The sequence below is a fragment of the Nyctibius grandis genome, chromosome 8 (assembly GCF_013368605.1).
Source record: "Nyctibius grandis isolate bNycGra1 chromosome 8, bNycGra1.pri, whole genome shotgun sequence".
Lineage (NCBI taxonomy): Eukaryota > Metazoa > Chordata > Aves > Nyctibiiformes > Nyctibiidae > Nyctibius > Nyctibius grandis.
The window spans coordinates 47313334-47327922 of record NC_090665.1 but is presented as its reverse complement, the minus strand read 5'-3'; the positions used below and the strand labels follow the sequence as shown (position 1 = coordinate 47327922).

The 14589-nt window shown below is 55.8% G+C and overlaps 1 protein-coding gene across 1 annotated transcript; it reads right to left on the bottom strand.

Annotated features, from left to right (window-relative positions):
• Positions 1-3128: 3128 nt before the first annotated feature.
• Positions 3129-4389, bottom strand: FOXD3 (forkhead box D3). Its single transcript, XM_068406719.1, has one exon. It carries the CDS (start codon positions 4360-4362, stop codon positions 3148-3150), a length of 1215 nt encoding a protein of 404 aa, XP_068262820.1. The 5' UTR covers positions 4363-4389; the 3' UTR covers positions 3129-3147.
• Between the last annotated feature and the right edge of the window lie 10200 nt (positions 4390-14589).

Genomic DNA, 14589 nt, shown 5'->3' with positions numbered 1-14589 from the left:
ACGTGACACGTCTTATACTAATAGGCATCTGTCACCCACCGTGTCAAGTTTTGCCATATGCGTCCGACAAGTTTGTGGAAGGGAAAAGAAAGAACAAGAAAAAAAAAAAAAGACTTTCTGTTGTCTGGCTGAAGCGAAAACTTCGCCGGGAGATGGTGTCCCCGGCTGTCCCGGCCCGCCGCCGCTCCCTCCGCTCCCGGCCCGGCTCGGCGCCGCCGCGGGGGGCTGCGCCCCTCTCCGCTGGGCAGCACCGTGCGCTGAAAGCTGCTCGCCGGCCCGGCTGCAAACCCACCCCGCTTTGGGGACCGACTTCTCGCACCCCCTGAGCCCCGCCGGTAGCTTTGCGTGACCCGCCGGGACGCCCCGTCGTGCCGCCCGGCTGCAAGAGCGCAGCCAGCCCGGTCCCGTCCCGGGCGGCTCCGGGTACCGGGGATGCTCCCAGCCCCCCCGGGGGGGTCCCGGCCCCGCGGCTGCGGGGGTGCTGCCGGCCCCGGGGGGGCGCGCCCGTTCCCCGCGGGTGCAGCGGGAGCCGCCGCGCCCCCTTCAGGCCCCGGTGAGCCGCTGCAGCTCCGCCGCCGCCGCCACCGGGAGCCCTCACCTGCCCGCAGGGACCCCGCTGCCGCTCCCAGCCCGGCCCCAAGGCTGCGGGGAGGCAGCGGCTCCCACGGGGAGGCGGCGGCCGGACGCGGGGCTCACCGCCGCCGTCGCCGCCCTTCCCGAGCCCCGCGCCCTCCCGGTGCTGCCCAACCCCGGGAGCCGCCGCCGCCGCCCCTTCCCCGGGAAAGGCTTCTCCGGCGCCGCGGGGACCTGCCGGCCGCTCTCCTCCGCGATCGGGGGTGAAACCGGGGGAGAGAAAGAGAGGACGGAGGTAACAGAGGGAGAAGCGCTTCCCGGGGGGAGGCGGCGGGGAGGAAAGTTGCCGGTTCCGCCGCCGCCGGCGCGCAGATGCCGAGCCCGAGGTATTGCTGCTATGTGGGGAAATATGAGCGAGTAATTTTATAAGTAACAAAGGCTGGGGAATGGAATGAGGCCCTGTTATCCGGTGTCCTCTGGAAGCCCTGGATCAGCAGCTTCTTGAGCCTAAAAGTGAATTCAAGCAGAGGCTCCTTTCGCTTTTCCCAGGGGTATCCGCTAAATATAGAAATAACCTCCGCGCGTGTTGCACCCATCACCTACCATTTGCTGTTTGTGTAAAACCGATTAGCCAGACACAACTGTGAAACAACTTGTTACTTTTATAGCCGCCACGCACAAACAAATTTAGATCCGCCGGGTTCCGCGGGGCGCGGAGCCGCGGGGGTGCCCATGTAGGGCCCTGCTGACACCGAATCCCCGCTCGCTTTCAGGTGCCTGTTCTCCCTTTTCGTGTCAGATGATTAGCGAGTCCTTATTTATAAAGTTCAAACTATCTCATCACCGGGCTGCTTGTTTTATTTTAGGCTATGTATGCGGAGGTATAAATATTTACTTAGGAAGAAATAATATTTACTGCTTACCAGGAAAGCAAGGACACTTTTATTTATTTATTTTTTATTTTTTTTTTTAAATCCGCGGTTCCCAGCGGGTGTTCGAGGTGAAATAAGCGCCTCGGCCAGCTCCTCCCGCAGCGAAACGCGGCTCCCGCTGCATCCCGCCTGCATTTTTTACGCCGCCGGTTTTCCTAACAAAGACAGCGCGTTATTTGGGCGGAAAAGCAAAATTCACGGAGGTTTCCAAAAGCGACAAAAATTCCGCGTTTTGCTAGAGACAGAATAAAGTACCAAACACTGTCAGTGCACAGATCGGGTGCTCGAGATCTCGCCAGACTAAACCCCCCAAAGCGGTGTTTTAAATATTGTAATGCGCTACACATTTTTTGTTGTTGTTTTTTTTTCTTCTTCTTGGTGGCCTCTTTATTTTAGCCCCGCAATGCACACAAATGTACATTTTTTTTCTCAGCTGCCCTTAAAACTGATTAGGAATTAGCTGGGCAAGGCCGTTCCTGCTCCGTGGGAACGCAGAGCCGCTTCTTTAACACCGATTATTTTCCTTTCCTAAACGAAAGATCCGCGCTATCACACCGCACGGGCACGTCGTTAATTTTTTTTTTCCCGCAAAATAAATGGCAAACGTTGCTCAGATCGCCCCAGAGTGTTTTATTTAACACCGTTTCCCTTATAACTAACCGCGAAAGCCAACCCAAAGCGTACCTAGTCCGGCCGGGAAGGGGCTGCGCAGGGATGCAGCGCCGAGGTCAGGCTGAGAAAAATTAATATATTTAGGGAAAAAAAATACGGCACGGTTGAGGGATTCTCGGGTCTGCCGGGGAAGGTTTAATTTTGGAGGAATCGGTGTGATGCTGGCCCCGCCGCGGCGGCCGGTCCGGCAACGAGCGGGGCCGGTGCCTGGTCGCTGCGCGGCCGTGGACGGCGTATCCCGAAGGGGCGGAAGGTACGGCGGAGCCGTGGGAAACTCATCCGCACCGCACCGCACCGCTCCGCGACCGGCGGAACCCAAAGCTCCGCGGGAAGGAAGGAACGGGCCGGCGCTCCGCAGCCGCGGCCGCACCGCTCGCCCGCTCGGTTTTCCAGCCTCCGCGGCCGCCGCAGCTCGTCCTTCGAGTGCGCTCAAAGATACGCGTCTCACACACAGACGGGCAGAGCATTTTAAAAATTTATTTACAAAGTTGTGTACAACACGAAGGGATAACATTTAGAATACATATATTCATTCATATATAAACAGACTTCTATAATAGAATGACAGCGTTTGCCTCCTTTGTTTTTCCTCCAAAATTCTTTTTTTTTTTTCGATCGTTCGTTTAATATTTAAAATTTTTCCCGCTTATTTTTTAATATACATTTTTTTTTTTCTGGTTTGTTCGTTTATTTCGGATAAAACCGCTCGGAGCGCCGGAACCTTCAAAAAAAGTGAAAGTTCGCAGCTCCTAATCGCGACCGTCATTTCGCCTCTTTAGAAAAATAAAAACCCCGAAAGCAACGTCAGTGATTTTTGATACAAATATGTACAAGCAGCGGCGGCGGCGGGGGGCCGGTGCCCGCTGCTCCGAGCCCGGGCGCGGCGGCCGCGGAGCCCCGAGGGGGCGACCGGCGGCGGCGGGGGCCGCAGGAACCCCCCGGGGCCACTGCCTGGGGCTACTGCCCGGGGCTACTGCGCCGGCCACTTGGCCTGCACGGCGGCGGCGGGGGCTGCGGGCTGCAGGAACTGCCCCGCGATGATGTTGGTAGGCACGCTGAGGATGGGGGCGATGGCGGCGGTGGTCCTGGCCAGCGCCAGCGGCTGGTGGGCCATCAGGGCCGACTGCACGGTGACGGGCGGCCGCAGGAAAGTCTGGGCGCTGGCGGCCGAGCTGGCGGCCGGGACGCCGATGATGTTCTCGATGCTGAAGGAGGGGCGGCTGCTGGGCTCCGACTTGACGATGGAGCCGGCGGCGCCCAGGCTGTTGAGCTGCAGCTGGAGGCTGGGGCTGAGCTGGGAGTTGAAGGCTTTGCGGCTGAGCTCGCTGGACGGCAGCAGCGGCACGGCCGGCGGCAGCATGGGCCCCACCGGGGGGATGTAGGGGTACTGCAGCGCGGCGGCGGCGGCCGCGGGGTGCGTGTAGGCACCGGGGTGCAGCCCGTAGGGGCGGCCGTAGGGGCCGGCGAGGCCGTAGGCGCCGAAGCCCTGCATCATGAGCGCCGTCTGGTCCCGCAGGTGCTCCTGCTGGTGCCGCTTGAAGCGCTTCCTGCGGCGGAGGAAGCTGCCGTTGTCGAACATGTCCTCGGACTGCGGGTCCAGCGTCCAGTAGTTGCCCTTGCCCGGGTTGCCGGGCTCCCGGGGGATCTTAACGAAGCAGTCGTTGAGGGAGAGGTTGTGGCGGATGCTGTTCTGCCAGGCGGGGAACTTCTCCCGGTAGTAGGGGAAGCGGTTGCTGATGAACTCGCAGATGCCGCTGAGCGTCAGCTTCTTCTGCGGGCTCTGCAGGATGGCCATGGTGATGAGGGCGATGTACGAGTAGGGCGGCTTCACCAGGCTGCTCTTGGGCTTGCTCTGCCCCGCCGCCGCCCCGCCGCCGCCGCCGCAGCCGCTCGCCCCCTCCTCGCCGCCCCACTTGCCGCCCTCGGCCGCGCCGCCGGGGGCCGCCTCGGCCGGGCTGCCGCTGCCGCTGCTGCCGCTCTCCGCGCCCGCCTCCGCGGGCAGCGCCGGCTCCGCCGCCTCGTCCAGCGGCAGGCGCGGCAGGGCGGCGGGGCTGCCGGCCTCGCCGTCGCTGTCCTTGCCCGGCCCGTCGTCGCCCTCGCCCACCACGTCGATATCCACATCCTCGGCCGCCGGGACGGCGGGGCCGGACATGTCGCTGGCGCTGCTGCCGCCCGACAGGGTCATCCCCGCTCGGCGGACGGGGCGCGGCGGCGGCGGCGGCGGCGGCGGGGCCTCCCGCCCGCACCCGGCGGCGCGGCGGGCTCCCCCCGCGTCCCCCTCCCGCCGCTCCTCCGACCGGTCCCTGGGGCTAGACCCGAGCGGCCCGGCTGCCCCCCGCGGCGCCGTCCCCGCGGGGCATGGGGCGGCCGCGCCCGCTCCTCTCCCGTCCGCGGCGTCCCGCGGCGCGGGGTTGCCCTGGCCGCCCGGTCACCTCCGGCTGCGCGCCCCGCTCCCGCCGCCGGGCATCGGGGATCAGACGGCGACGCTGGCTCCCGCCCGCTGCGATGGGCGCCCGCGGGCGCCGGGCATGGGGCCGCCGCCGCCGCGGCTCCGCGGGCACCCGCCGCTCCACCGCTCCGCGGCCGCGGCCCCGCCGCGCACCGCTCCGCCGCCCTTGGCTTTTTTTTTTTTTTTCTCTCCTCTTTCGTCCTTTTTCTTGTTTGTTTTTTTTTTTCCCCCCCTTGGCGGAGGGAGGGGACGGAGCTCCCGGCGGCCGGGCGGGGCGGGGGCAGGAGGCCGGGGCGTCGCGGGGCCTCGCTCGCCACTTTGGAAGCGCGGCGGTCCGGTCTGCCTGATAGATTACTTTCCCGTTAAAGATATACTCGGAGGCGGCGCCACGTGACCGCGTGACGTCAGGCGCCCCGCTGTGAAGTCATGCAAAACTCGAGTTGTTTCATGGACTGTCAACAAAGAACAGCGGCGGCTCCGCTCGGCCCGCCCGCCCCGTCGGGCCACCCGCCCCGCCGGGCCCCCGCAGCCCGCTGGGACCCGCCGGCCCCGGGACCCGACGGCCCCTGCAGCCGCGGCCCAGCGCGGAAAAGTTGCAGCGCCGGGACTTGCCGCCGCTCTCGGTGCGCCGGGTCCGGAGGCCGCCGCGGTGCGCTCGGCAGCGGCCGCCCCGGCCGCGCGCAGGCTCAGCGGATGCGTCGCCGTGATAGCGCTGAAAACCACCGCGTTTGGGCTCTGAAATCACTTTTCCGTGGTTTTCTATTTATTTTTATTTTTTTTCAACAGCCGCACCAGCTGGGAACGGAAGATCAGAGAATGGCTATTGATTAATCTATTAGGTTAGTCGCAGGGAGAAATAAAAAAGACGTAAAATAACAAAGGGAAACTATAAATAAAGAAGCTTTTAGCCGCTTCCTTTTTTTTTTCCCCTCTTTTTTCTTTTCCTTTTTCTTTTTTTTTTTTTTTCCAGAGGTGTTAACGACTTAATCATTGCGGGCGTTAGCATATGAAAAAGTAGGAAATGAGGGAGTGTGTGTGAATGTGAGGACCGTATTGACGCGGCCCCAGGTAAGCCCCGGCCCGGGGAGAGGCGCCCGGCGGGGCGGGAGGGGGCCCGGCCGCCCACCCCTGCCCCCTTCCCCCAGGAGAAGATACCCCCGCCCGGGACCTCGGCCGCGGGTGGCTCACGGGGCTTTGCTTTTTCATTCGTGGCACCGGTACCTTTGCTGTTGTAGTTCTCGCACGTGTTGTCAGATTTCGGTAAATACGATTAAATGCTCTAAGAGCGAACGATTTCCCACGGGCGGTTCTGGTTTAGGACAGGCAAATAGCCCCCCCCTCCTCCCTTAAAGCCCATCGGAGCCTCGGAAATGTCGGTGCCCCGGCCGCCCCGAGAGCCTCTGCCCGGCCCCGACGGGCCGCTCCGGCCGCGGAGCCTTCGGGCAGGACGGGCTGCGGCGAGGATGGGGGGGATCCTCCCGGGGGGGCTCGGCCGGCTCCCTCTCTGCGCTGCGCGGCCGCGGAGCCGGCACCCCGCGGGGTTCCCCCCCCGCTGCTCCGTTTTTACGCGTTTCCCAGCGGATCTTCGCGGACCGTGACCCTGGGTACCCTCCGCACCCGCGCACCGCACGAGTGCTCACACTCACATCCCTACATGCACACTCACACGCACACTCGCCCTAACCCCCCCTCCGCCTCCCCGCATCGCAAACGCTCTCCCAGGGAAAAGGGAGGAAAAAAGACCAACTCCGCGGCCCCCTGTTTCATTTGTTGCGCTTTTCTTCGACACAATAAAAGTCAAATTAATTGATTCATACCATTAATTACGGTGCTTAGCGTGAAAAGAAACGTTTCCCCTCGATTAGGGCTCTATTGTACTAATCCCGTGTTCAATCAAGGCTGCCGGCTGAGCGGCCCGGCCCGGCGGGGCGGCCCCTCTCCGCGCCCCTCCGCGGGCCGGGGGCGCTGCTGCGGCTCCCAGGGCTTCAGGTGGCGAAGTTTAGGAAAGTATTTAGGAGCCCACTCGTCTGGAAAGCATCTAGGAGCCCACCCGGGCGGAGTGGGGAGGGAGAAAATCTGTTCTAAAAATCAGGAAACTTTCCCCGAAATATCCCCGGAGCCCCCGAACCCACCGAAGTTCAAGGGCGGAACGTGAGCAGGAACAGAGGCTGCGCCCTGCAAAGCAATAAAATAATTAAAGCAGCCTCCGCGGAGGTGGAAAACCCACACTAATGACACCGCCAGAAATAGAAGTGGGCGCCCATATAGACAGATAGATTTAGCAACAGGAGAAAAACAAACTGTATCGTCCGGATCGATACGGAGTCAAATAGAGACACGGCAAAGGGAGGATGGAATAAGTTATGATGGAGAGGGAGAAATTAATTACAACTCAATTTGATTCTAATATGGCAAAGCAAGATCCTGGCTGCAAAGCGAGTTAAAAATAAATCCGGAGGCTGAGCCTCGGGGTTGGGGGGGGATTGAGGAGGAAAGGCAAGGCTGGGGCAATTTCTGCTTCTGTAATCGTTTTAAAGGAAGGAGAAACCAAAGGTGTCCCCTTTCATCTCCTTAAGCCTATTACTTTCACTAATGAGTTATATAAATCGTTGACCTGACCTGGATTAAACCAGCATTGCGGTTCGTTATAAACGTGCGAGGGTAAAGGGGCTCGCAGGAGAGGGGCTGCGGGGGAGAAATCCCCGCAAAATAAACACATCGAAGGTCGGGGGGGGCACAAACATCCCCCGGCCCCGGCCGGAGCGGGGCGAGCGGCGGGGCCGAAGCTGCGGGGCGGCGAGGGCCGGGGCCGGGAGCCCCCCAGGCCGGGCTTCTCGCTAAATATGCAGATTTTCAAATATATATGTGGTTTTGGTTGTTTTGGTTTTTTTTAAGGCCTCTATTTGCACGTGCTTGGTTTCTTTTTTCTTTTTTTATTTTTTCTTTTTTTTTTTTTTCCTTAAATTGTACTAAATCGCCTGTAAAAGCGGCCGACCTCAGTGTAAAACGAAATTGGTCATGTTTCCAAAACGGTTTCGGATTTATTTGTATTGGAAATGTATAAACATCCATTCTGTAAAAGGCAACACGTTTAATTAACGATGAGAGAGCAGTTAGGGGCAGAAAGCTAGTAAAATTGTGTGATAAATTTATGGCATTGTTAGCGTGCTTTTAATTATGGCTATTATGTTAATTATTTCACATTAGCATGGAGTTATCAGCAGCATGTCAGATTTAATCAAAACGAGCCTTTCTCTCGAAAATTGTGCTTTTCATTCGCCGCGAGGAGAACGGGGGTCCCGAGCCGAAGCCTCTCCCCCCCTCCCCTTTCTTTATTTATTTAAAAATAAATAAATGAAGGCTTTTAAAAAGAGGACTTCCCATTGAAAAGAGTGGCTGGACGTGATCCGGGCTGGTGCAGGCGGCAGATTCCCTTTAGGCTACTGCGAGCAGCACAGGGAGGCAGAGGAGAGAAAGCGACGCTCTTGTTTTTTAGGAATTCACCATTTTCACCCCCTCCGGAGAAGGCACTTTATCATTTTGGATCATTCTGTCAAACAATATGATGTTGCTCATTTTTATCTGTCCCGTTTTACAAAGCCCCCGTTCACACCGCTGGCCAGGACAACACGCCTGAGTACAAAAGAATAAAAGAGACAAGCCGGGAGAATAGAGGATCGCTGCGTGGATCAGAAAGGAGGAAAGAGGAGGAGGAGTGTGAGAGTGTGTGTGCGCGGTGGGGGCCCGCAGCGGGCCGGGGCCGGCTCCCTGCCCGCCGCTGCCCCGCGGTGGCTCCCGCACACGCTCCGCAGCCCCCGGGGCCGCCCCCCGGAGATGCCGGGGAGGCGACCCGCCGGCTCCCGAACCGCTTCTGTGCAAAAATAAAAAAGAAAATAAAATATAAATAATAATTAAAAAAAAAAACACCAGTTTGGGAGCAGCCGGCAGCGGGGAGCGAAGTTTTGGGGGGCTCTTTCCGCGCCGAGGTGCGGAGCCGCCCCCGCCCCGCGGGCAGCCCCGCTCTCCGCCACCGCGCCCGCGGAGAGCCGCGGTAACCTCCCGGCCAGCCGCCGCGCAACCCGCTTAAATGCCCCCCGCCACGGCGCTGCGCCCCGGCCTGCGCCCTCTCCCGCGGCTCCGCGCAGCCCCGCGGAACCCGCCCGGCTCTGCCCGCGCCGTGCCGAGCCCCCTCCTGCGGCCGGCCCCGCTCCCCCTTCCCCACGGGAGCGGGGGGCTGCGACCACGGCAGCTGCTGGCTTATTTTTAGAGCATTTCCATTCCTCCGGTTAATTTTAGATCGATTCATTATTTAGCCCCAGTTCGCCTTTAGGGAAACCCAAGCTGGGGGCGGCCGGCGCTCCGCGGCCGCGGGACTTTCCCCCGCGCGGGGTGCGCGGCCGCGCAGGGGAAGGCAACTTCGGGACCCCCCTCCCTTGGGGGGCTGCTGCAGGGGCGAGGGGCCGGCCGCGCCCCGCGGAGCCTGCGCTCTTCCCGGCGGGGCACCGCGCAGGGGCGGAGCGGGCCGGGCCGCCGCAGCCCGCGCTGTTTGAGCGCTGTTTGCGCGCTTTAAGCGCTACATTTCCCGCTGAGCCCTGCGAGGGTGTCCGTCGGCCGCGCTGAGCCGCGCAGGTCGGGTTTCACCGAGGCGCAGATTTTCCGTGTTCTGGGGCCTTTTCCCCTTAGGGAGATGCCCCCCTTCACTAGCCGAGGGGGGTGGTTGTGTGAAAACACAAAATCGCCTTGAATTCGGTGTTCATTTCCCTTTGGGTGAGCATTTGCGCTGGCCACGTGCCTCCTCTTTGCCTTCCCTGGGAGCTGAATGTGCGGTGGGTGGATGCGGGTGGAGGGGGGGACCCTGCTCGGCTCGCAGGGGGACATCCCTGTGTTGGGCACAGGCAGGAGCATCCCGGGGACCCGGCAAAAGCAGGCAGCAGCGCTCAGGTGTCCCTGTAACGCAGCCTCTTGGGACTCAAAATAAAACCAAAATCGTGAGGAGAGTGGAGCCCAGCCCAGCTCAGAGAGCCGGGTGCTTTACAAAGCAGGGAGAGCGCAAAATTGATCAAATAAGTTAAAAATACAGAACTATTATTGGGCAAATGGGGCTGCGTGGGCAAAGGAACTCTGCTGCCTTTTGTGCAAGACGGCTGCAAAGTTAGTTAAGGTCTGATTAAAAAAAAAAAACAAAACACCAAAACCAGTTGAGCATTGTTGAGTACAAATTTGTTTATTCTTCAGATTTTCATTTTGCAAATCCCCACCCTAAGCAAGAGGACAGGAGTCCCTAATTTGTGCCTGCAAGCACCCTGCGCCCGCTCCACGGTCCCACACAGCCCCTGGTGTCCAGCAGTGGTGGCTCCAGGAAGGGTCCTGCTCACGTCCCTGTCCACCTCCAACAAAATGGCTAAAACTCATCCTCTAAACACCCTGTCAAATCCCTTCCCTGGAGGAGACTGCTGTACTGCGAGGCATAATAAATACACAGGAACAAATAGCAGAGGCGAGTCTCAAAAAATCCTTTAAATTTGCTTTATCTGCCTTTATTGAGGGAAGGGATGGGTGGGAAGGGTGACCCTGGCCCAGCTCCTGGGGTGGCAGCCCCTGGCCCAGCTCTGCACGCAGCAGCAATGCCAGGGTGCGATGTCCTCATCGTCCAGCTTGTGCTTGGGGAATGGCTGGTCAGTGAAGGGATGTGCTTGGGCCATCGTTGCTCCTTCAAAACCCAGGGGTTTCTCCATGCATGGAGGGAGAGGGGAGGCTCTATGGACTTGGGAAGGAAGATATGTTTTATATGGAGATGCCTTTATTTGTCTGAGGAAGGGGAGTAAATCACCATGACATAATATTTTTCCCTTCATCTACGCATGGCCCGAAGGGATGGTGTGAATGGTGCTGCTTTGGTAGCAAACATGGGGACATGCCTCAAGAAGGGGGGACGGACCCCAGGAAGAAGGGACACAACTCAAAATGCGGGTCTGCAGGGAGGCAGCAGTGGAAGCTCATTTCAAACCGCTGCCCAGTGGTTTTATACTGACTGTTTTTTATACCGGTGTGTGTTTTTATACTGACTTTGCAGGTAGGCACAGAAGGTGGGAGGAAGGCACAGCAGTTTTTTTCTCAGTTATTCCCCTCGCCAGTGAGATGCAAATGGCTGAGAAGAAGCGAAGAGGATTTCCAGGGATGTGAGGAAATCCCTTTGCCGAAAGCAGCGGCGCTGGGAGCCCTCCGTGGGCTGGCCCAGTCCTCTTCCCAGCCTGAAGCTAATGTGTACTTAACTCAGAGACACTCCCGTGAGATTTTGCCCAAGGAACACCACGAGCTGATTTGGGATTTATTTTTATTAACCAGCACAGCCAGGCCGTCGGTGGGAGCCGGCTCCCCCGCCACGTGCTCTCGTGCTTCCCAGGGCTTCGTTTGTTTGTTTTTTCCAGGATAGTTTTGTAAGCCGTTCCTCTGGCTCGTGTATAACACCCTCGATTCCCTTTATTAAGCACGGAAAGACAAGTAGTGAGTTATCGCTGCTGTTAATAAAATTACTCCGCTAATATTTTTCCCCAACACATTGAATGTTATTGATACATAACGGATGAAACCCCTCCCGACGCCGGCGGCCGGCACAGGGCCTATGCATCACCTCAGCTCCACCTACACCATCCAAATGGTGCCTTGGTGGGGCGTAAGTGGTGCACAGGCCTTTTATGGGCCTTCTGCAGAACGGTGAATTTTACCCAAAATGCAGGTTAAAACCCATGCTAGGTATTAATGTAATCAGGTCCATAATCTCTCTATCAAAAACTCCCCAAGCACCTCTTCACCTACTAAACCAGGTAGCTCCTTATCTGGAGAGGGCTGTAACGCATTTTAGGGGACTCTACTTTTTTTTCCTGTAAAGAAAATATGCACTGCTAAACCTCTGCAAGGCCTGGCTTAGGGGTAGAGCAAGGGGAGTCACCGAAGGGCTGTCCTGACTTGCCATGTGTCTGTGCTGGTCCAACATTTCCCTCCTTCACCTTCTAAATACAGAATTGAGTTATCACAATATTTCTAAGCAAAGTGCATGACTTCCACAAACTTCTTGGAAACAGAACCAGCAGCTTCAGAAAGAAAAAAGTCTGTTTTTTTTCCCAAAATCCATTTTTTGGGCCAAAATAATTTTTTTTCTTATTTTTTGGGGCAACATGGACCATCTCCAGCTGAGCTGCTTCCCGCCGTTCCCCATAAAGCTTCTTTGTCAGTTTGACCATTAGGCTACTTCTGTGAATTCAATTTAGATCCTTCACCTTATTAGAGGAATCTTTATGAAACATTTTATTGAAGTATTTTAATGCCTTCCAAGGCATGTTGTAAAACCCTACTGATTTCAGAAGCTTCTTTGAGGGTTCACAGGCAGCGCAGAGCCCGGAGGAGCCTTTCCAGCACTTGTGTGATGAGGGTGCACGTTGGCACGTCTAGGACAGGACAGATAAACCAGGGAGGGTTTTAATTTTGACAAAAAATCATTAGAGTGGTATTTCCCATTGAAATGGGAGGATGTGAAGAATCAGTGTTTATTCCTTAAACCACATCAAAATAATTTTTATTGTTGGATTTCCTGCTTTTGCCCAGGTATAAAAGGTTTCCAAGAGGAATTGAAGCTAAGGAGGTGATGAAACAGTGTATTGAGCTTGTCAGGCAGTATTTACAGTCTGTAAATAAAGCTTATTTAGGGGCTCTTGTTAAAATATTACATGATGGAGGAGTTCAACAGGCATGTTTAAATGGATTCTAAGCAACTGGGCAGAGAGAAAATATGTCTGTGGGACCATGAAACATTTATCTGTCCAGAAGGAGAGGGAAAAAAAAGCCAGGAATGATCTATCATAAGGGAGGAAATCTGCACCTCAGCATTTGCCAAAATGTCTTAATTGCTTTGTAAACTCATTTAAATAAATAAAACGTGGAGGGCTGTTGCAGCTCTCTGCTACGAACGAGCGTGGTCTATGTGGCAGGGGATAAAAGGCCTAATTCTGCCCAGGGCTGGGCTCGCTCGTGTCTCAGGGCTGCTGTGGGGTTTATTGCAGCCGTGGCCACTGGTGCAGGAGGGCAGGAGGGTTTCACAGCCCTGGGCTTGGAGGGGGTCATGGGGGTGTGCAGGGGCTGCCGTCCCACCGGCTGGGCAACTGATGTGGGGAGCGAGCCCCTGCGCCAGCCCTTGGCCATGGCCAGGAGCCACTCGAGTGGCTTTAGCCACGCTGGCAGCTCTCACAGCCGTCGTGGCTCCTCTTTACTCTGTTTTTTTACTGTTGGTTGTAAGTTTTACTGGTGAAAATGTCTCTGTGCAATACTTGTAGATCACGTACTTTGAGGACTCACACGGCACAGGTGTCAGAGTGCTCCTTCGGTTTCCTTGGGTTTATTTAAAACTTTCCAATTTGTGGGGGTTTTCCTTTCTTCCCTTGGGAAAATATTCCACTGCCTACGAGACGCTTCTCCTCATAGTTGGTCTACATGGGCCATTTATTAATTTTACCTCATTACTGCTTGTTACACTTAGCACCAACGCAGAGTTAACGTTCATTCATAATAAGGAGACATTTGTGCTGACATAAAGCTTTCAAGCCAGTGATCTCAAAACACCAAACGGAAATGAATGGATTTAATTTGTGCAACTCATTTAACCACGGAAGAGCCTTATTGTTCCCCAGTGCTGCAAGGGGAGATACTGGGGTTCACAGGGAGCAACCCCAGTTAGTGCCCAACACGCAGGTCTGTCCTTATGGGATTGCACCTTCACCTTTCTGCAGGCTGTGCCAAGTCCTCCCTGGCTTTTACTCTCTGCCCTGCTCCAAAGACGCAGGGAGATGACTTTCCTCCTCAAAATCCAAGAGAAATCATTTCTCAGGGCACGAGGACATGCTACATTTCACCCTAAGAGCATCAGGCCCCACCGCGGCAATGAAAAAGGACTTTCCGGATTCACTTCCAATAAACTCCTCTCCGATGTGTTTGGTTTGTTTCTGGAGTACCACTGGCTTCTATCTACCCCTACAGCCTGCAGCTACAGGTCCGGCTTTGTTAGATCTGTCATGGTTTTCCTCCAAGCAAAGGGATGAACTCCCTGAGTATTCTTCCAGTCGTACAGCCCATGTTTCCAGAATTACTCGGTGTAGTATTTAAACCATGTACGTTCATGGGACTTAAATATGTGCTTCAAGTTAACAGCATTCTCAAGCTGAACTAGAGTTTCATTTTCCAGGTAAGTCTCGTTAAAATTTGTAAGGTAAATTTTCATCTTCATATATATATGAAATATAATAACTCTTCCTTTCTTGCTTTCTCCTGATAGATTTTACCATTTTATTTTCATTTCTTAGTGAATCTCGACCTGGAGCAATGGTCATTCCTGTATTGAAGCCGCAGTGAACGCAGCTCCTGAATAACCTCTTATGTGGGCAAAAAAGGACATTTTCTCAGAAAGCTGGGCCAGATCTTGAACAACTTTATCATGTGGTTGCTTCAGTCGCAGTAATTATTTGCATGATTAGAAGGTCCTCGAGTTGGTAAGGATTTTTCAGGCTGTTGTTCTGGGAAGGACATATGTCTAGCATAGCTTTAGCTAACATGTCCTGCATGTTTTACGTGTTTCTCATGTGTGTGAAATGTAATATACTTATATATTTTGGAGTCTTGTATTTAGATATGATCTCATATAAGTTTGGCAGATAAATATGTTCATATCATATAGCACTGACATACTTATTTTCACTTAGGACTGCATGTATTCAAGGACTTCTCTCTGTGCTTGGTACGGTCAGTAAGAGCCTTCTTGTTGGCTTAGCTGGAACATAATTAGGTCCAAATTTTCCCTTCAAATTGCAGCCATCCATTTGAAATAAAAATATGCTATGCAACATAACCATTATGTTTAGGTCAAACGTAGATGTTAGATATGGATCCATCCTGTCAATGGCAAAAAGTTTTACGCCT

What these genes read in the sequence shown, in the direction of transcription:
- FOXD3 (XM_068406719.1), bottom strand. Translation starts at nt 4,362, where the DNA reads ATGACCCTGTCGGGCGGCAGCAGCGCCAGCGACATGTCCGGCCCCGCC.